Source organism: Lacerta agilis, chromosome 13 (assembly GCF_009819535.1).
Source record: "Lacerta agilis isolate rLacAgi1 chromosome 13, rLacAgi1.pri, whole genome shotgun sequence".
Taxonomy (NCBI): Eukaryota; Metazoa; Chordata; class Lepidosauria; order Squamata; family Lacertidae; genus Lacerta; species Lacerta agilis.
In genome coordinates this window covers 48808705-48830673 of record NC_046324.1, presented here as the reverse complement: position 1 = coordinate 48830673, position 21969 = coordinate 48808705, and the positions used below count along the sequence as shown (strand labels likewise).

The following is a 21969-nucleotide window of genomic DNA, read 5'->3' as shown; positions in this document are numbered from 1 at the left end:
GATGTCTGGTAATCTTAGTCTATGACCGTAATAAAGATTTGGATTGGATCTGTGTAACTTCTATTGGCAATCTTACTTTATTTCAATAAAAGGTAATTTTTTGCAAATATAAAGTTGAAATGCAGAAGGCAGTAGTATCTCTCTGCCCTCGTTCTTCCTCCAGCCAAGCTGATACCACTTAAACACTTTTACTGTTAACATTTTCAAGTGCTTTGAATTTTTATTTTATTTTAAAAATCCAAGTGTCACCCTCAAAAACACCAAACAAGCTACTCCATTTGTTGTTGTTGAACTTTGTGGGACACAAATGTGTGTGTGAGTGTGTTGAGGAATTTTGAAAGTGTGAAATTTTTCAATACGTGGGATTTCAGTTATTAGTTGCAGCTTTACTCATGAAGGAAATAATTGCTTTTGGTCCATGTACTGGCCTGCATACATGAGCAGAACTGAGAAGCAGGAACCAAGACGGCGAAGTACCATAACAAAAATGACAGCTTACAGGCACTTCCTTAGAAGAGGCATTCTGTCTTCTGGTTTTCACACAGCATAGGGTTCCCCTAAAGTGCCTTTGGAAGTTTCTCTGAAATACAGCTTGCAGTTGTTCCAAAATAGAGCTACAATATTATTAACTTGGGACGATGCACCCACTATATGCCATCATTAGCTTTATCAGCTGTTTAAACAAACTCTGTGATTTTAAACTTTGTGTGGTGGGGTATTGCTTTGTTTGCTATTATGTTATTTATCTTTGTGTTTTTATACTGTAAACTGCCCTGTGATCCTCAGATGAAGAGTGGTGTATAAATTTAACAGCAGCCGCAGCCGCAGCCGCAGCAGCAGCCAGCTGTACTCCTTCTAAATCCATTACTGGGTCCTATATGAAGTGCTCATTTTAACCTCTAAAGCCTTTAGTGGCTTGGGATGAGGTTATCTGAAAGATTTCTTTCTTTCACATATACCTGCCTAAAGCTTAAAGTCCTTTTTAGAAGTTGTGTCCCTCCACCAAGTGAAGTGAGGCTAGTGACCACCAGAGGGAGGGCCTTCATAATAGCAGCACCCCAGCTATGTAATATCCTCCACAGCAAGGCTGTGTACTGTCTTTATGGGTCCCTCTGCCCCCCGTATACAGTAGAGACCTTTTAATTCACCCAAGCCATTTAAACAACTTGGTAAGGGGTGGTGGTTAAAAAATATACTCCGAAAGAAAACTGAGTTCTCAAACAGGTAGGTAGCCCTGTTGGTCTGCCGTAGACCAATCAATCAATCAATCAATCAATCTACTGGAAGGGTTTTTATTATTTTTTATTGAGTTCTCAGAATTAGAGCTTTGTGTATGAATAAACAATACTTTAAAAGGAGAAAAGCACACACTCTTTGTTTTATAGATGGTATTACAAACATTACATCAGACCCCTGTCTTAGAAAAGGCATTTGGATATAAACTAAATAATTGATGCTTTGAGCAGTCTTCTGTGCTGCCTGCAGCTCTACCTTGCTTTATGCTCCACCTTTAGTTTGACTAAAGAGATTCTAACAGATCAATACAGTTAGCTCACAAGTTACACAGGGATTGTGTTTTGAGGACCTCCCCAAAGCCAAAATTGCATATAGTGAAAACACATTTGTGGGTAAGATTGCCAAAGCCTCCCCCCCCCCCCCCGGGACACCAACCCCCTTTCCACCCCTCATTCATTCATTTGCCATGTGTGTAAAGCTGAATGTGCACAAGTTTAATATGTGTAAATTGCGGGCTTATTGTATTGGCTGCCAACTGCTGGAGAGTGCTGTACTAGTGATCTTTTTGTGATCTCTCCATCAACATCTGGTTGGTCACTGTGGGAACAAGATCTGGACTAGATAGGTCTTTGCTCTGTTCTAGCAGGCCTCTTTGCATTCTTATAGAGCTGTTTTTATATATTTCCTTGCTTGAGCTTTGCATATTAAGTCAACAGATCTTATACTTGCCATTATACAATAGAACCCCTGCTTCTTAAACTGAGGGAGCCTGGATTTCTGTTAGCTCCTGAAAAGAATAAGTGTTTGCATATTGGATTTGTTTAGTGCGTTTCCATACTGTGTAAGCAGAAAATGCGCCTATCATTTTTATATAGCACTAGCCATGCCTTTTTAAAGGTCACTCCTATCTCAGTCAGTTCTTAAAGTTCAAGAAGAAATAAACTGCTTAGGGTTGGCATTTTCAAGTCAAGTGTCAACTTTCTGAGCCCCAAGCCAAGGAACACAGATGAGAGAGAACAGGAGATTAATAAGCCAGCTGCATGACTGATGGATCTAATGATTGGTATGTAGGAGCATACCTTTGGTCTTTGTGATTTTCTCCTGTGTGAGAGAGATTTGGAGGCTCCACTTTTCACTTTGGAATGCACTATGCAAGCCTTTTATATCACGTGTTTCCTTACTCATTAGTCTGCTGACGCAAGCATAAGATTTGTCACTACTGGTATAGCTGGAGATAAGGAATGTTTCATGACAATGTCACTGTGTGTAGTCCTTTAGCCACATGGCACGTGGTTAGTAGGTAGGGCAAAAAAGTAGTAGTTTGGGAGGCATAGGAAAACTGCCAAGGTGGACTTGGACACCAACTGCATTGACTTCTCTTTTGTATGTGGGGGGACAGTAAGATCAATAAGGAAATAAACAGAAAGAATGGGCTTTATTAATCGGCTATATTGGAGGCAGCAGGGAAGATTATAATGGAACACAGGTGCCGATCGAAAGGAGCACTGAGCTTAAGCTATCTACTGTTGGCTGCTAAAGTGTTTGTATTGATTGTGGGAGATGTAGGGTACAGCAGTATCAGACCTGCTAATTGGGATCTGGGGTTGCCTCAGGGACAGGAAGAAACATGGGTTTCTGTTGTCACAGTTTTCTTCTTTTGCCTGGCTTCATATCCACCACTCTGGGGTTGCTCAGCAGTGGGCATGGAATGAGAGGCTGTCAGCTCTTGAATATTCAGATTTGACAACTTGGGTCACGGTGGAGCCTCTCAGCTCATTGGTGATATGTGAAGCATAAGCAGCGGGGGGTGTATTCCCCATGCACATTTGCAATACATGCTGTAGAACATGGGTAGGCAAACAAAGGCCCGGACATGAGTAAGCTGGCCCCGTTCTGCCCACTTCTGGTGCTGAAAATTGCACTCATGTCAGAGGTCACACACAAATGGGGAGTTGCCTGCATCCACTTTCCCCCTTACAATAACCTTGTCAGGTAAAGCTAGGTTGCAAGCATGGCAATTTGCCAAAAGTCACTTTGGGGGCTTCATGGTTTAGAATGGAAGTTTGAATTCAAGCTTCTCAAGTTTGTAGTCCGACACTCTAACCCAGCACTTTCCAAACTTTTCATATTGGTGATATACTTTTTAGATGTGCATCATTTCACAACATAGTAATTCAGTTTTACTAGGAAACCAGAGGTTAAATTAACCCTTTTCCAGCCCTGGGAGGAGCGTAGGGAGTGTTTGTGCAACACACCTACACGCTGTAGCTGACACACTAATGTGCCACAACACACAGTTTGGTGTGCTCTGCTCTAGCCTCTGTACTATACAGACTCTTGTTCAGAAGGTTGTCTTCTAATTTTTAGTGTCTGTGTGTAAACTGAAATGTTTCCTATTGGAAATATCTTAATAATGCTGGGTGAGATTTATTTTTGTGACAGATTTCTCCCCCTTCCCTTATTGAATTAGGTGGCTCTTTCCCTCCCCATCATATGCTTGCGTTCTTATCCTGCTTGTTCATTTTCTACTGCCTGTTTTCACTGTTGCTATCATTTGTGAGGAACCATATGTTAGAAATTCTGAGGTTGGTACAACAACTGTGTCTACTATTCAGAGACTAAAGGCTGCAGTGTAGTTACTGAGTTGAAACAATATCATTTTATTCAGGGTCAGTGAAGAGGTCTCTCACAGATTGATTGATTGATTGATTGATTGATTTCTTCTCTCTCTCTCTCTCTCTCTCCCTCTCCCAATTGCAAAGGACTAGCAATTTATGAAATAAAAACACACAGATCATAAAACTTGGTGACCAGCAATGTGTGATGCTCATTTCCTGCTGGAGGACAGTAATATGCATTCAAAATTAAGTCTGATTGAAAAAGGTCAGCTCAAACAGTCCTGTGGAGTATTCATAAAGCAGTAATGAGTCATGATTCTGTGAGAGCTTTTTGTCACTAAAGTACCATGCTGGTTTTAAGGTTTTGGGGTTAATGGCTTTTTTTGTTGTAAGTTCTAACATTTTTCTATTACTACTTATTTTATTAAAATAAGCTATTGTCCTGTTGTCAGGAGCATTGCAACAAGACTCACTGACAATCCTCCATTCAGCAGTGTTAAATGTAAATGCAGTCTCAAGGCTTTTAAAGTACCGGTACCAGTGAGGTGTCACAGCTGCTCTTGTCCCTTGTCTCCCAGAAGCTTCTTGTACTTTGCTTTCCTTTGGTTAAATACTGTGGAGCTGAACTGCATACCTGACTGCTCAATCTTGAAAACAGCTTTTCTTTCAGATTTGTGTTGCTGTGTGTTGTGTCCTGAAGCATGATTTCTGCTGTCTGACCTAGTGACATGAGCTAGGTAACCTGGTTACCAGCCCCGGGCCTGCAACAATGACAGGGGAGTTCTCCAGTCTTGACTTCTGCAAATACTTTTATGCATATATCAACACAAAATGAAGCCTTTCATGTCATCGTCCCAGTCCCATGGAATGTTCTGCCAAGAGAGATTCAGGGGGTGCCTTCTGTTTCAACCTTCAAATGCCTGCTGAAAACTATGCCAGGCTTTATGTAGGCAATTGCAAATACATAGTTAGTTGATGGTCTCTGGTCTTAATTTTTTATGTATTTTGTTCAATATAGATACTGTTGTAAATCACTTTGATATTTTTATGATATAGCATTAATTTTAATTAATTAATTAATTGTTGTTGTTGTTCAGTCGTTCAGTCGTGTCCGACTCTTCGTGACCCCATGGACCAGAGCACGCCAGGCACGCCTATCATTCACTGCCTCCCGCAGTTTGGCCAAACTCATGTTAGTAGCTTCGAGAATACTTAATTAATTATTGTCCAGCCTGATAGCCATGTTGAAAAATATACTGGCATTCTGTGGGTGAGAATAACTTGTAGAATTTATCTTGCAGTTTCTGGATGTCTCAGACAACAGAGAGAGCACAGTGGGTTGAAGAGATGGGCAGTTTTCTTGAAGTCTGCTAGGGAGGGAAAGAGGCACAGAGGTTTCTGAAAAAGACAGGATACTAACTCAGATCCTGGATCTGGAGAAGCAAGGTGGTTGGACAGAAGGTTGAAGGGCCACAGACATCTTATGAAAATTATGACTTACAATGTGGGTTTGAACTCTAGTTCAGAAGTGGAGAACTTGTAGCTCTCAGATACTGTTGGACTCTCAACTCTCATCAGCCCCAGCCAAGCATTGCCAATGATGAGGGATGATGGGAGTTGTAGTCTAAACATGTCTGGAGGGCCACAAGTTCTCCATCCCTGCTATAATTGATGTATGGTTTTAGAGTACACTGTTTGTTTGTCCCCGCTGTTTATTCTATGGTTGTTCCTAGTACCTTGTGGAGAGTACACTATTAAGTGAATAGTTATATTTTCAAAGGGTTGTGCAGCAAGAACAGGCAACAGCTTGGAGATAATGGTATGAGAAGGGATTGTGTGCTTCCATATTGTGCCTAGGCATCAAAACTCATTCCTGAAGTGCACAACAGTGTGATTGCAGGTAAGGAACTGATGGGGTAAATTGGATTATTTATTATGGTTTGGATTGAGTTGAAATAGTAGAGGGCAATTTCTCTCTCTTTCTCACTTCAAGGTCAGATGAGAGTATTTACTGTTCTCTCTGTTTATCTGTGGATGCAAATTGAATTTGGTGATTCAAATTGATGAAATGTTAGAAATAAAAAACTCATCAGAGGCGACACGGAGAGAAATTACTGGGTTGAGATGGCTAGTGGGTTCACCATTCCATGTCCTGGCCTCTCCTTTGATTAGTAATTATTTCAGTCTTCGCCCCCCCCTTCCATTTCATTCTCAGTTTTGTTTCAGTTGTTTTGATTTCTGTTTTTCAAGGGAAAAAATGTAATGACACTCTGAAGCATTTAGATTTGGAATTGGATGGTTGCAATTGCCAGCTGCAGGCAGGCAGCTCAGACTTAAACCTGAGGGAGGCACTGTTCAACTTTCACTTTTATAAGTTGATTTTCACTTATTAGTATCTGCGTTCAGGCTTATAAGTCTGCCATAGTAAGCTGATGAACTATCGGTCCCCTCCCTCAATTGAAAACAGGAGAATGTGAGCCATATTTCACAGCTGATATTGGAAGAGGGACCATAGCTCAACGACTGAGCAATGCTTTGTGTGTAGAAAGTCTCTGATTCAGTCATTGGCATCTTTATATGTAGCTGGTGATGGATAAACAAAAAGCATCTCTGCCTGAGAGCTTGGAAAGCTGCTGCCACTCAGAGTAGAGAATATTAGCCTAGATGGACAAATAATCTCACCATGTATAAAGCAGCTTCCTACATTAATCATAGATCACTGCGCCAAATGCTTAATTATTCAAAACTTGTCCAAGTGCTTGACATTAACAACTTACCATACTTTCCCTTGTATTAGATGAGGGTTTTTTACTCCAAAATACAGTAAAGTAAAAAATGGGGGGGGGGGGTTGTTTTATACATGGGTAGTGCAGAGGGGGGGACAAGTGATTGGTTGCATACGTGAGCAGGATCTAGCGATTGCGTGGGTGAATGGTGTCTGCTGCAAGGGCTGCTTTGGATTGGCTGCCGCGTCGGCAATTTGGCTTGTGTTGCTTGTGGTTGTTAGCCAGTTGGGTGAGTGATATTCGGTTTGGCACCCCCCCCCCAAATGGGGGTGTCTTATAGACGGAAAAGTACAGTATATTCCGCCCTTCCTCCCAGAAGAGCCCAGGGCAGCAAACAAGTGACAAAACAATAAAAATATATTTAAAACAATTCCAATTTTGTGCAACCTTCTTGGTGTGTGTTCTACTATTTTAAGACTGTCATTTATAGAGTCCCCCCTGATCTGCTAATACCCCCTACCAGATTTTTCTTGTTGCTGTGCAACTCTCACTGTGCCCCTTTGCACTTTTTACATTATCATTTGTACAATAAGACAGTCACCTCAATTGCTGTTTTAACAAGTAGTTAAGCAGAACAGGGACTTGTTTTTGTTTTTAGTCATATTACTTTCAGTGACACCCATTGCTATATCTGTGGGGTGGTGGGTTACTTAAAAGAAAATTATAGTAGATTGTTATGTATTCAATAGCCTGCAGTGACTTCTGTAATTTTTTTGAGGTGTGAGGGAAACTATTAAAACCCATGCAATAGCCTCTCTATTCATTGTGTCACTCATTGTCCTTGGAAAGGCTGAGGACTTCTTCAAAGTGGAGTTTTATCATTAAGATTATATTAAAGTGGCCTGGAGAAAGGGAAGAGCATAGCATTAAAAGAGATACTCAGCTTGGAGCACAAAGAACCTTCATTCAATAGACTTGGGGCAGTGTGGAGCATTAATAGACTGATAAACAGAAATGGCTTTTCCTCTTTAAGGCCAGGAATATGTACTTTGAACTTGCAAAGATTTCTGGAAATGCCAGTGCTCTCATAGTTCAATGCAGTCCTCAGATGTGAGGTTTAATTTTTTATGAGTTTTGAAAAAGAAAGAAAGAAAGGAAAGGTTTGGATCATGTGACGCATTCGACTTAAAAGAGCCAGGCGTTTATCCAGCAAGGGTGTGGAGGGTTATGTCTCCTCTGGGCAGTGACATACTGGATTGTGTTGGTATAACTACAGTAAGCTTGCTGGTTGTCAATATGAAAATAATTCATCTAACTGCTTTTGCTTAGCAGCTAACCTGGGAACTTCTGCTGTGCCTGGTTCTTCCTTTCTGAACTTTAGGCAGTGGAAAGACCCATAATTCTGGGTGGAAGAGAAGTGAAGAGTATTGAGCTAGGCAGCAGGCTACCCACTTGTCATAATGGGGAGTGTAATTGGATGACAGTCAATGGGAACAGGTACCAAGGACTTAATGATAAAATCCTTCAAGCTGCATGTTTGTTTGTTTTCGCCTTTCTCCGTAACCGCTTGACCAATTGGCTTCAAATTTAGACACAACATGCCTTGGCCATATGGGAAGGATCTTAGGTACCTAGATTGTAAAAATATCCCACCTTTCCCGGGTAAATCTATGAATTTGTTGGAAAAAAACCTGTGCCCTCCAGTGGATGTTAAATAGCACAGCACACAACACCTGTTGCTGATCCCTCCTCCTGCCCCCCGACGTCACCGCCACTATCCAATCAATAGGTACGCTGCCCGCAAAAGGCAGCCCGGACGCAAAGTCGGAGTTTGGCCTTGGTGGCTTTTAGATGCCGCCTGCAGCAGCTATAGAGAGAAGCCGTGCCATAGCCACGCTGCCCGGAAACGTCCCGTCCGCCTTTTGGGAGGGCGAACGGATCAGTAGGAAAGCTAAGCCGCCCGCTAACACCGAGATAGCCTGCTGATAGAAGCGGCAGGTACACAGCGAAGCAACGGCACAGTCAGGCCGGCTGCAAACGTCCTGTCCACCATTTCCGGGTTCGGGTGGCCTAACCTGATACTGTACAAACAAATATACTGCCCTCCAATACACATCAACAACATCAAACCAAGACATACAAACAATTCAAAAAAAGGAACCAGAAAATACAACAATACTAATAATGGGTTATATACACAAAAATAATAACGAGCAAGAAAAGAAAACCAAAACCACCTCAACTTCAATGCAAAGACCTATGGTAAGACATCACTTTCTCTTTTATACTACATCTTTACACTAAATCAGCCACAGCAACGCGTGGCTGGGTCAGCTAGTATTTTATCATTTTAAATCAGAACCAGTTAAGGCAGTGAAGGTCCTGTGTGGGTGTCTGGAGGCGGTTGAAGGATGGATGGCGGCTAACGGATTGAGGTTGAATCCTGACAAGACAGAAGTACTGTTCTTGGGGGACGGGGCGGGCTGGAGTGGAGGACTCCCTGATCCTGAATGGGGTAACTGTGCCCCTGAAGGACCAGGTGCGCAGCCTGGGAGTCATTTTGGACTCACAGCTGTCCATGGAGGCGCAGGTTAATTCTGTGTCCAGTGCAGCTGTCTACCAGCTCCATCTGGTACGCAGGCTGAGACCCTACCTGCCCATACACTGTCTTGCCAGAGTGGTGCATGCTCTAGTTATCTCCCGCTTGGACTACTGCAATGCCCTCTATGTGGGGCTACCTTTGAAGGTGACTTGGAAACTGCAATTAATCCAGAATGCGGCAGCTAGACTGGTGACTGGGAGTGGCTACTGAGACCATATAACACTGTTCCTGAAAGATCTTCATTGGCTTCCAGTACGCTTCCGAGCACAATTCAAAGTGTTGGTGCTGACCTTTAAAGCCCTAAACGGCCTCAGTCCAGTATACCTGAAGGAGCGTCTCCACCCCCATTGTCCAGCCCAGACACTGAGGTCCAGCGCCAAGGGCCTCTGGTGGTTCCCTCGCTGCGAGAAGTGAGGTTACAGGGAACCAGGCAGAGGGCCTTCTCGGTAGTGGCGCTTGCCCTGTGGAACGCCTTCCCAGCAGATGTCAAGGAAATCAACCACTATCTGACTTTTAGAAGACACCTGAGCGGCCCTGTTTAGTGAAGTTTTTAATGTTTGATGCTGTATTGTTTTTAATATTCATTTGGAAGCCGCCCAGAATGGCTGGGGAAACCCAGCCAGATGGGTGGGGTATAAATAATAAATTGTTGTTGTTAATATTTTGAGGGAGATATATACTTTCATGGAGCAACGACAAGTGTTGTCAAAGCGATTGAAAAAGCACCCAAATGTAATTGCATTTGACTGAATCTAATGAACTTTGGCAATTTTTCTAAACTGAAATGCAGAAAGGAAAATATATATGAAAACATTGTAACTTCATCATTTTTGGAAACTCTGTTTCTACACTAAGCTGGGAAACAGAATGTATTATTTATGATGAGGGTCACCAACCTGGTGCCCACAAAAGCTTTCATTGGCACACCTCTGGGACCCCAGACTTTGAGCTTGCTTTCTTTTTTTTTTTAAGTACCGGTAAGTCTCCAGCCCACTTATAAAGAAAGTTATGAAGCAAAATGTGCATGTACCCTTCTAAGCAATTTCTGTCAAATGAACCATCTTGGCTTCTGTCACCTGTCAGTTAGCAAATGAATGAAGTCAAAGCTGTGATTGGTAAGTGAGTTGTTTTAACACTGGTCAGTAGGAATCTCTGGGGTCCTTAAAGAACTGCTGTTTTTCCCTTTAGTTCACTTTTCCTGCTTCTGTCTTATATTATTGTCCTTTGATCCACCCATTTGCTGCTATATTTGTTTTGTTTTTCTTTCAGCCACATAGAGCAGTTGGTAGGTAGCTGCTATAGAAACTTTTTGAAAATGTGGAATAATATGGTAAAAACAACACACACAAGCCAGCATTAGGTCTTTGTATTTTTGAGTATGTATATGTATGGCTGGTTATGATAATTCAGAATTACTCCTGTTTTCTAGCTGTAATCTACAACACCACACCAAGAACAGACAACATAACAACCAAGACTTTACAATGACTATTTTTTCAATCATTTTTTGTTAACCGAAAATGAAAAGTTTTCCATATTTGAGCCATTTTGTGTTCTCATCTCTTTTCTTTTTCTGCTCTTTTGGAGGCACCAGTCATTTTGTATCTGGTGCCTTGGCACTGTCACAAAATTCCTGGACCACAAATGGTTTGGCGCTACTGTTTTATGGAGAGATGGAGATCTGAATTGTGGTTTTGCCATTCTAGGCTAACCTTTCCCATCCTGGAGGACTATAACTCCCAATATCCCTGACTATTGGTCATGCTGACAGGAGTTGATAGAAATTGTAGTCAAAACCATCCTAGGTTGGGGAATGCTGCTGTTGACCAGGAGCGGCTATTCTTCTTCTTCTTCGATTAGATTTATATACTGCCCTATACCCGGAGGTCTCAGGGCAGTTCACAGAATAAAATCATGCTATAAAACCACATTGAGGGCCACATTGACAATGAGCTCCTCCTCCAAGGGCTGCATGCCAGCTGTGGGTGTGACTGATTTATGCACACACAAGTGCATAGACACTAGCCAAGCATAGACTCACTCACAATCCAAGCACATTCGCCACTCATATAGCACACACAAACATACCCATGCAGCACACACTCAGAAAACATACAGCACACATATTCACCAGGGATGCAGTGTCACAGAACTCTCACACTGAAACATGCATATAATCACACACAAACACATATGCAGAGGCGCGCACACACGCTCAGCATTTGAAGTCCTCTATATTTCTGTGCTGGGAGGGGGTGGATCATCATGCTGCCTTTTACTTTGTACATATCTTTTTGCACATAGTAAAAGGCAGAGTTTCCAATCACCCCTTCTCTAGCACTGGGGTGGGGGAAAACCCTGATGCTTATTCTTTAATAGCAGACAGAATACTTTTATCTCTGGTCTTAGCACTGGGGTGCTTAGTGCTAAGATTGGAGGTAAGAGATCTCTCTGGCTACTTTTTAAAGAGGACCTCTAAAGAGCAGCCAGAGGGATCTTTTATCTCCCTAAGGGCTTATCTCTGATCTTAGCATTGTGATAGATAAAAGATCACTTTGACTGTTCTGATCTTCCTGATTGGGAGATAATGCACTCTGTCTGCTCTTCAGAGATTCTTCTCTAAAGAGCAGTGACTTTTGTTTCATGAGCAGGCCATAAGATAAAGCTTTGTGGGCTGAATGTCCACTTTCCAACTTTTCATTGCCTGGGTCTTTACTACAGAACACGGGTTAGCCACCTTTGCTCTTAAACCACTTAAGTTTAAGACGGGTGTTGTTCCTTTAACCATTTATGCCAATTATTTTAACTCCCACATAATTGAAGCAGCATAAGTAAAAAAAAATGGCACTGGCTCAACTGCTGTGGCTCCAGTGTGGATCATGGCCTGCCAATTCTGTGTCCTCTCATTCTGCCAACTAGAATGAAAATTAATTGGAAGTCCAATTTTGTTTTCAGCTCTATGCATTTTTTCTCAGTTGTATCATCTAACAGCTAGTTTATCCAAGAATGACCATGCATAAAATTGGGTTTTTTCATCTGTGTTTTGATATTTTAGCAGTTGGAAGGGGGGAGCCTTCTCTTCCCCCTTCTGAGAGTCTTTTTTCTTTTTGAAATTCTGGTATTCATAATAGTTTATTAACAGAAGATGTACATGCTACTCTATGGCAAAGGTTTCATTTTCTGTGTAACTAATTAATTAAAACAGAGAAGGGGGCAGGGGGATAGTGATGTTCCAGTTATTAAATTAACCATTTTCTGCAGTAGATTTATAGTCTTTGTGATTAACTTTCCCACCTGGATATGACAATGGAAATAATCTATTTTACACTCTATTAAATTGGTATATGACTAGCTTCAAATTGAACTGGAACTTTCATATACATCTTTGATTCATTGAAAGATTTAAGATGTAAATATGGATCAGATAGTGGATGGAGGAGGATTTGATTGGAATTCCTGGTCAGTACATGCTTAGTTTCTTATTATAACCCCCCCCCCAAAAAAAAAACCTGGCCTGGAAAGAGAAAAATTATTCAGTCATACTAGAGTTGTGTTTCGGTTTGTCAGAGATACATTCATACATACATAGTTTAGACAGAAATATCTTGTTATAAAGAAACATATGATTTTATTTATTTATTTATTTTTTCATTCTGCTTTTCACCATCTAAAACAATCAAAATATACAACGTAAAAATTAAAACATAAATTAAATATTAGAAGTTTTAAATATCAGAATTTAAAACAATATCATGATAAAGTTTTCAGGTAACACACATTATTTTCCCCAGCATGCTTGGGCACTGATAGAAAGTTGATGTTTTAATTTACATTCATAAATGCTATGGTTCTGAGACCTCGGGTATAGAAGGTGCTCTTCACACAACTATTTGAAGTATCTTGTGGGCATGGCTATGTTAGAAGAGAATATACTGGAGCCACATAACAATATATTCTATTAATGGGTCTCCAGAGCCCTTTTGTACACACCCAAATAAAAGTGGGATGCAAATGGTTTAATAATAACATTATGTGAATGTGCAATGCAACAATATGCTTATGAACAACTGTTTGCCTGGTTGCTGGTGGCAAGTGAGAGTGGTTAGGGAAGGAAGTTTAGAAGGGAGTTAGTTGTAAGTGGTCAGTCTCATTTTAAAGTGTTGTTGTTGTTGTTTAGTCGTGTCCGACTCTTCGTGACCCCATGGACCAGAGCATGCCAGGCATGCCTATATTTCACTGCCTCCCGCAGTTTGGCCAAACTCATGCTAGTCGTTTCGAGAACACTGTCCAACCATCTCATCCTCTGCCGTCCCCTTCTCCTTGTGCCCTCCATCTTTCCCAACATCAGGGTCTTTTCTAGGGAGTCTTCTCTTCTCATGAGGTGGCCAAAGTACTGGAGCCTCAACTTCAGGATCTGTCCTTCCAGTGAGCACCCAGGGCTGATTTCTTTAAGGATGGATAGGTTTGATCTTTTTGCAGTCCATGGGACTCTCAAGAATCTCCTCCAGCACCATAATTCAAAATCATCAATCCTTCGCCAATCAGTCTTCTTTATGGTCCAGCTCTCACTTCCATACGTTACTACTGGGAAAACCATAGCTTTAACTATACGGACCTTTGTCGGCAAGGTGATGTCTCTGCTTTTTAAGATGCTGTCTAGGTTTGTCATTGCTTTCCTCCCAAGAAGCAGGCGTCTTTTAATTTCGTGACTGCTGTCACCATCTGCAGTGATCACGGAGCCCAAGAAAGTAAAATCTCTCACTGCCTCCTTTTCTTCCCCTTCTATTTGCCTGGAGGTGATGGGACCAGTGGCCATGATCTTAGTTTTTTTTATGTTGAGCTTCAGACCATATTTTGCGCTAAATCCCCTGTGCTTTTATCCCCTGCCAATTGTAGTAAACCACCAAGCATCTGGCTGATAGAAGTTCAATTTTGGTAATTTTGTCTTTCCTAGTGCTAGACTATTAGAGAAGGCACGGAAGCAACTGCAAGAAGAGTTGCTGAAGACCCAGAGCCAGCTGCTGGAGGAGAAGAAAAAACGTGAGCAGCATGAATCGATGACCAGGTGCTTGCAAAAACGAGTGCAGCTGCTTATAAAGGTATGTCACCTGTATGGATCTTGTTTTTGCTCTCCATTTACTTGTTGGGATGTCCAGAAAAGAATGAGGTTGCTACTCCTTTTATTTAGTTTTATTTAGCTGTGTGCTTATGAAAATGTGAAAAACTCGTTTAATTAAAATTAAAAGACGTTTAATGATAAATCATTATTCTAAGGCAGATCACAAAAGTAAAAAATAACAATAAAGCTATAAAATCAAAGTGTGTTTGAATACATTGACTTCTATAAAGATAGGTGTGTTGTAAGGTTAACAATGCCATCCTATGCACCTGTATCCATAAGTAAGCCCCATTGAGTTCAGTGGGACTTACTTCTAGGTAAGTTTTTCCAAGATTGCAGTCTAAAGCTTTTATATATTTACTGTACTTACCTACTTGTAGCCTGTTCCATCCCAATGGCTAAAGTTAGTTACTTATGCTAAAACTACTGTCATCAGGGCGGTGTGTGTGTGTGTGTGTGTGTGTGTGATCTATCACTGGTGATGTAGAGATGATCAAATTCATTGTTTAAAGTTAACTTCTGAATCTTGGTTTTTGGTTTGGATGTGACCTGAAACTATGCTTAACTGTGGCTTTCTCATGCACATGTTTTGCTCATGCACATAGGGAGGAGCAAAGTGATTAAAAAGAAGGGGAAATGGCAATAATTACAGTAAATCACTATCAATTCACTTTGCAAATACAGTAACCTTCAGTACAGGGATCTTAAATTAAACTTATAAGTTAATAAAAGTTGTGAAGGTGTCTAAATAGGTATCTGTCAGGATGCTGTCAGTGGCTCTCGGCTGATTGCCCAGGAAAGTATTAAGTCAAGTAAAGGTTTCTTATCATCCTTTTTTATTTCAACATTTACAGAGAGATGCTATAGAATCCAGCCTCTTGGATAATGGCATTGTCCCGAGTGAATCTCCACCCCGTTTCTTCCACATTCTCATTTGTCACTTCTATGGTTGTTGCTACATGCCCTCTGTCTTTGAGCTTTTTGCTTTCCTACTTTCAAGGTTCTGGGAGATGGAGGGTCTGGGATGCTTTCTGACGACACTGTATCAGTCCGCTGCTGCTCCGCTGCTGCCTCCTCCTCCTCCTCCTCCTCCTCTCCCATTATTTCCCAACTTTCCCCCACATCTGCCTCTGAGTTGTGACCTCTCGCAAACCACTGTTGTAAATCTGTACTGTCTTCCTCTTCCTCTTCCCTGGAAGGGTCAGGATGAGGAGGCAGTCTCCACCATTTCTCCTCTGCCCATTTCCTGACAGTATCCACATGAGATTGATGCCTATATGAAATACAGGCATCTTCACTGCTTACACACATTCTACTTGCATGCAACCGCTGTATGATGCTGCAAAATAAATTAATAATTAGAATCTTACCAGGAAGTGGCAAGAGAGAGCTGAAGAGTTATTGTGGCTCACGAGGAAACCCTCCCCGGAACCTGAAGAGGATGTCTGTGAGGGTAAAAGAAGCCTCAAAGAGCCCTTGTTTAGGCTGCTCAGCCTCCCCAACTAACAGCTGACATGTGGGGTAGCGCAGCAGCAGCCGCCACTTTCCCTCACGTCCTCCACAGACTCCAGCCAACCCCAGAGTTTCAACTCTAGATATCTGAGTCTGGATTGGAGAGAGCATGGGAGAGAGTTTTGCAGAGCAGGCAAAAATAGGCATTTATAGGCTTTTTAGAGGGTGTTCCCCACTTTATGCGATTTCACTTAGGCTCGTGCGCCCCCGGAATGTAACCCCCACAATAAGGGGGGGGGGATGCCTGTATATCCTATGTAGCCTGGTAAGGTCCTCAGACCATTGCCTAATAGATGGTGGGTATTTTTCCTTCCAGGCTTGAAGTATAAGTCTCTAAGCCACCATAAGTGCTTGCAAAATCCACTTTTGTTTTCCAGCCATTAATCCCCATGCCACAGGAATATTGTTTAAAAGTACCTGAACATCTGAGAATATCAAGAATTTTGCCGATATAAATCAAAAGGAATATATCACTCGACACTTCCTTATCATAAGCCTCAAAGAAACATTCTCACCTCCAGCATATTTCTGTATTAAACAGTCCCTTCCTATTCAAACATGGTGGAGTCCAGTATACATGAATTATTAATTTTTGCTGAATCAATGTCAAATTTCAATCTAGGGAAACATTTTACGTGGATTCTAAAGCAATTTTCCATTGTTTAGGCTGTATAATATCTTCTAATTCCCTATTCCACACCCCACTAAGTTCCTGAACTTCTACCTTACTAAAATATATTAAACATTTATACACAAGCAGTTATAGATTTAGTTTTCTGTAAGGATCTGATAATTTCCTTCAGTAGTTGAGGGACACTCAAAGTAGATGGCCTATTAAAGACACAAATAGGTGTTGTAACTGTAGACACTGCCATTCTTCACTCATTGGTAAGTGATATTTGAACACCAAATTTTACATGATGGTTCCTGATATCAAGGAACAGGTTTTTGTTTATGATATGATTGGATGTCATTTTAAATCATTATGACAGACTGAACCTTTTAAAACTGCACTGATTTTAACAACTGACTTCAAAATTGCACTGATTTTGAGTGACCTTGAGATACCAGCAGTCTTTGTAATCTATCTCTTTGATTTTTTTCATCTCTATCTTTCTAAAAGCACACACCTGACATCTTGTTCAGATATTGGTTTTATCTTCTTTGCAATATAGGAGGATTCAAATGACAAGCTGACATGGGGGGTTGATTTAAATCTGATTGCATGAAGAGTTGTTTGTATACTTGCTCACCACACGGAAGTTAACAGTTTTTATCATAGAGTTGCAAACCATCCATCTGTGACATAGGAGACAGACTGTAACATCAGTGTTGTGAACTACTATACATATCTTGAATTCTATGCAGCCTGCATTAAAGTATCCACTCCATCAGTGGTCATTTTATTCCACTTTTTCAACTGATATCAAGTTTGCAGATGACACCAAATTAGGAGGGGTGGCTAATACCCCAGAGGACAGGATCACACTTCAAAATGACCTTAACAGATTAGAGAACTGGGCCAGAGCAAACAAGATGAATTTTAACAAGGAGAAATGCAGAGAACTACACTTGGGCAAAAAAAATGAAAGGCACAAATACAGGATGGGTGACACCTGGCTTGAGAGCAGTACATGTGAAAAGGATCTAGGAGTCTTGGTAGAGCACAAACTTGACATGAGTCAACAGTGTGATGCAGCAGCCAAAAAAGCCAATGCAATTCTGGGCTGCATCAATAGGAGTATAGCGTCTAGATCAAGGGAGGTAATAGTACCACTATATTCTGCTCTGGTCAGACCTCACCTGGAATACTGTGTCCAGTTCTGGGCACCACAGTTCAAGAAGGATACTGACAAGCTGGAACGTGTCCAGAAGAGGGCAACCAAAATGGTCAAAGGCCTGGAAATGATGCCTTATGAGGAACGGCTTAGGGAGCTGGGTATGTTTAGCCTGGAGAAGAGAAGGTTAAGGGGTGATCTGATAGCCATGTTCAAATATATAAAAGGATGTCATATAGAGGAGGGTGAAATGTTGTTTTCTGCTGCTCCAGAGAAGCGGACACGGGGCAATGGATTCAAACTACAAGAAAGAAGATTCCACCTAAACATTAGGAAGAACTTCCTGACAGTGAGAGCTGTTCGGCAGTGGAATTTGCTACCAAGGAGTGTGGTGGAGTCTCCTTCTTTGGAGTTTTTAAGCAGAGGCTTGACAGCCATCTGTCAGGAATGCTTTGATGGTGTTTCCTGCTTGGCAGGGGGTTGGACTGGATGGCCCTTGTGGTCTCTTCCAACTCTATGATTCTATGATATGTATAATGAAATATGGGATAAGTACATAAACACTGTTTTCTTGGCACAGCTTCCTATAACCCTAGGACAAAGGTTTTCATTTTAATTAAAATAAAATGATCATATAGTTTGATATTAAATTGAGCAAGTATATTACCTGTTAAAAATAATAACTTTACACTGAAAGCTTTATAACCCAGACTGATATTTAATGATCTAATTAGTAGCTTCTGTGGTAGACTGTGTTGCTGTTTCACTGAAAATGGAAAAGGGGAGGGGGAACTAAGAAACTTGATCGTCCTTGGCCAGGCATAGGCAAACTTGGCCCTCCAGATGTTTTGGGACTATAACTCCCACCATCCCTAGCTAACAGGACCAGTGGTCAGGGATGATGGGAGTTGTAGTCCCAAAACATTTGGAGGGCCGAGTTTGCCTATGCCTGTCCTTGGCTCTTTCAGAATAATATAGTGAATCTTTTAAACACAAAAATGCATACTTGGAAGAAACACTCTTATTCATGGATTCATGCCATCAAGCTTTCGTTGAGGATAAAGCTATTAATGGCTACTAGTCAGAGAAGCTATATGCTGCCTTTGGAACCAGCATGGCTTTAGATACACTGCACAAAATGTGTCTAGATGCATTTTAGAATACACCAAGTAGTCAAGCAACCAGTTCCCCAAAGTGGTCAGCCAAAACATGCCTAATTATCTTCTCACTTCTCCCTGTGGCAAAGTATTCCATTTGATAATTATGCACTGTGTGCAGAAGCATTTCATTTTATCTGTCTGAACCTACTGCCAATCACTTTTCTTCATGAATAGAATGAAATTTAATTAATTTTAACTTTTACCTCCACTTTCAACAACAAGGAGACTTAAAGCAATTTAAAAACACAATATATAGCAATATCACATATTAAAATGCAACTAATAGAGCTAAAAGAAATTGGAACCAGCAACAGAAGAATAAGTAAGATAAGCTGAACAACTGATGAAACAGGAATGCCTTCGTTGCATGCTTGAAAGCAAATAGCTAGGGACCCAACTGGGCTTCCCAAGGAAAGGAGATCCATAACCTTGGTGCCACTGCCAGGAGATTTGATCCTTAGGCGTTGGAGGGTGGAAGAAAATGTAGCTGCAAAGATACTCTCACTTGATTTCTTTCCCATAGTTCAAAGACTCCTCATTGTGGATTGCTTTAAATTAGCTTTATAGTTGTGGTCATTGCTAAGACTATGACATTTAATACGGGGAAAGACCATAGTTTAGTGGTGAGTAGGCTGAGAGCAAAGAGTAAGGTTACCACAACTTCCATTATAGAGCTTCAGTAGGCTGGTGACAATGTAGTGTGTGCACACTCAGAGGATGACCTCCAAACCATCCTAAATATCTTTGCTGAAGCTTACAAAAAGCTCGGCCTATCGCTAAACATCCAAAAGACCAGAGTGCTACACCAACAAGCACAAACAACCCGTCTGCAGCACCACAAAACCAACTCAATGGTGTAAAGTTGGAAAGTGTTGAACACTTCTCCTACCTGGGCAGTTATCTTTCAACAAGGGCCGACATAGATGCCGAAATCCAGCATCACCTGAGCTCTGCGAGTGCAGCTTTCTCCCAATTGAAGTGCAGAGTGTTTGAGGACCAGGACATTCACAGGGAAACCAAAATGCTTGTTTACAACGCTATTGCACTACCAATCTAACTGTATGCTTGTGAAACATGGACTACTTATAAACGCTATCTCCAACTCCTTGAAAGGTTCCATCAACAGTGTCTCCGAAATTTTTTACACATCACTTGGGAAGACAGATGAACTAATACCAGTGTACTGGAAGAAGCAAAAATCACCAGTGTCGAAGCAATGATTCTTCAACATCAGCTTCATTGGACTGGTCATGTTGTTCAGATGCCTGATTATCATCTATTCCAAACTTAAAAATGGAAAGCATAATGCTGGTGATCAACAAAAGAAGTTTAAAGACTCTCTCAAGGCAAATGTAAAAAAAATGTAGTATAAATACTGACAGTTGGGAAACACTGGCCTGTGAGCACTCCAATTGAAAAACAGCCTTTACCAAAGGTGTCATGGACTTTGAAGACACTCAAACTCAGGACGAAAGGAAGAAATGTGCTAAGAGGAAGCCACGTTTGGCAACCCCTCACCGTGATCAACTCCTGCCGAGAAACCTATGTCCCTACTGTGGAAGGACGTGTGGATTCAGAATTGGCCTCCACAGTCACTTACGGACTCACTGTTAAATCCATGTTCAGACAATTTTACTCAGCTACGAGTGATCACCAAAGAGGAAGAGTGTTGGAACACTTGCTTTGCATAGAAAAGGTCCCAAGTACAACCCCTGATGGTTGGGCTAGGAAATATTCCTGCCTCAAACCCTAGACAACTTCTGCCTGCCAGCATGAGTGATGCTAAGTTAGAAGGACCCATGGTTTGATTTGGTATAGGAATAGGAATAGGAATGATTTATTGGCCAAGTACATTTTCCAACATACTTGGAATTTTGCTTCGGCTACATTGCAATGTAAAGATACCTTATACAAACACTGTTCCACTCACAATACAATGACACAGCAAAGAAACCCCACTCATAACTGGCCTCCCCTTCCGCTACACAACTACAAATTTAACAATTTAATGGCACAAGGGGGAAAAAACCTGTTCCTGTGCCTAGCCGTTTTTGTGTATAAAGTCCTGTAGTGATGTCCAGATGGAAGTAAGTCAAACAGATGGTGACTGGGATGCAAAGGATCTGCGACAATTCCCACTGCTCTCTTCCCAACTTGGGTAGCATAGAGTGTCTCCATTGAAGGCAAGCTAGCACCAATTACTCTTTCTGCAATTCTTACTGCTCGTTGGAGCCTTTTCTTTTCCATCTTGGAGGCTGTGCCGTACCAAGCAGTAATAGAATTACAGAGAACAGTTTCAATGATGCCTCTGTAAAATTGGATCAACACTTCCTGGGGCAATTTAAATTTCCTTAGTTGATGCAGGAAATACAACCTCAGTGGACCTTTTTAATAATACTATTGATGTTACCTGTCCAATTTAAGTTTTGAGAAATTATAGAGCCCAGGAACTTAAAGGACTCTACTACTACAACCATGTTGCCAAGGATGGAAAGTGGCGGCAGGACGGAAGAGTGCCTTCTAAAATCAGTTACCATTTCCACTGTCTTTTGGGCATCTAGCACCAAATTATTTCTGGTGCACCATGAAACAAGATGGTCTACTTCCCGCCTATACACAGATTCATCGTCCTCCCACATAAGCCCAATAACTGTTGTGTCATCGGCAAATTTCAGTATCTTAACCGATGGATCAGTTGAGGTACAGTCATTTGTGTATAGAGAGAAAACCAGTGGGGAAAGCACACACCCCTGGGGGCACCTGTATTGATGGTATTGTTGCTCGATATAATTTCCCCCAACCTCACCTGCTGCCTCCTGTCCGTTAAAATGCTGTATATCCATTGGCAAACAGGGGCAGGTACATTAAGATGAAGTAATTTAGAAAACAATTTAGATGGAACAATAGTATTAAAAGCTGAGCTAAAGTCCACAAACAAAACTCGCACATAGGCCCGCAGGGAATCCTGGTGTTGCAGGATGTAGTGCAATGCCATGTTGACCGTGTCATCTACTGACCTACTAGCTCCATAAGCAAATTGCAAAGGATAGCATCTTATGTTCTGTGTTCCTAGGGCAGCACATTCTTCATTTGGAGAACAGATGCTGAAATGGCTCAGTCATTTCTGGGGGCAGGGAGGTTATTGTTGTTGCAAGGTTTTACAACACTTTGTGAAATCTTCAGTCAAGTTTGAGTGATTCTGCTTGTGGCAGGGGGAA

The 21969-nt window shown here is 41.5% G+C and overlaps 1 protein-coding gene across 1 annotated transcript in view; it reads left to right on the top strand.

Moving 5' to 3' along the window:
- MAD1L1 (mitotic arrest deficient 1 like 1) overlaps positions 1-21969 on the top strand; it is a 454057-nt gene that overhangs the window by 111162 nt on the left and 320926 nt on the right. Inside the window, exon 11 of the mRNA XM_033166736.1 lies at positions 14137-14281. Coding sequence (XP_033022627.1) covers positions 14137-14281 — 145 coding nt within the window. The remainder of the gene's footprint in view (positions 1-14136; positions 14282-21969) is intronic.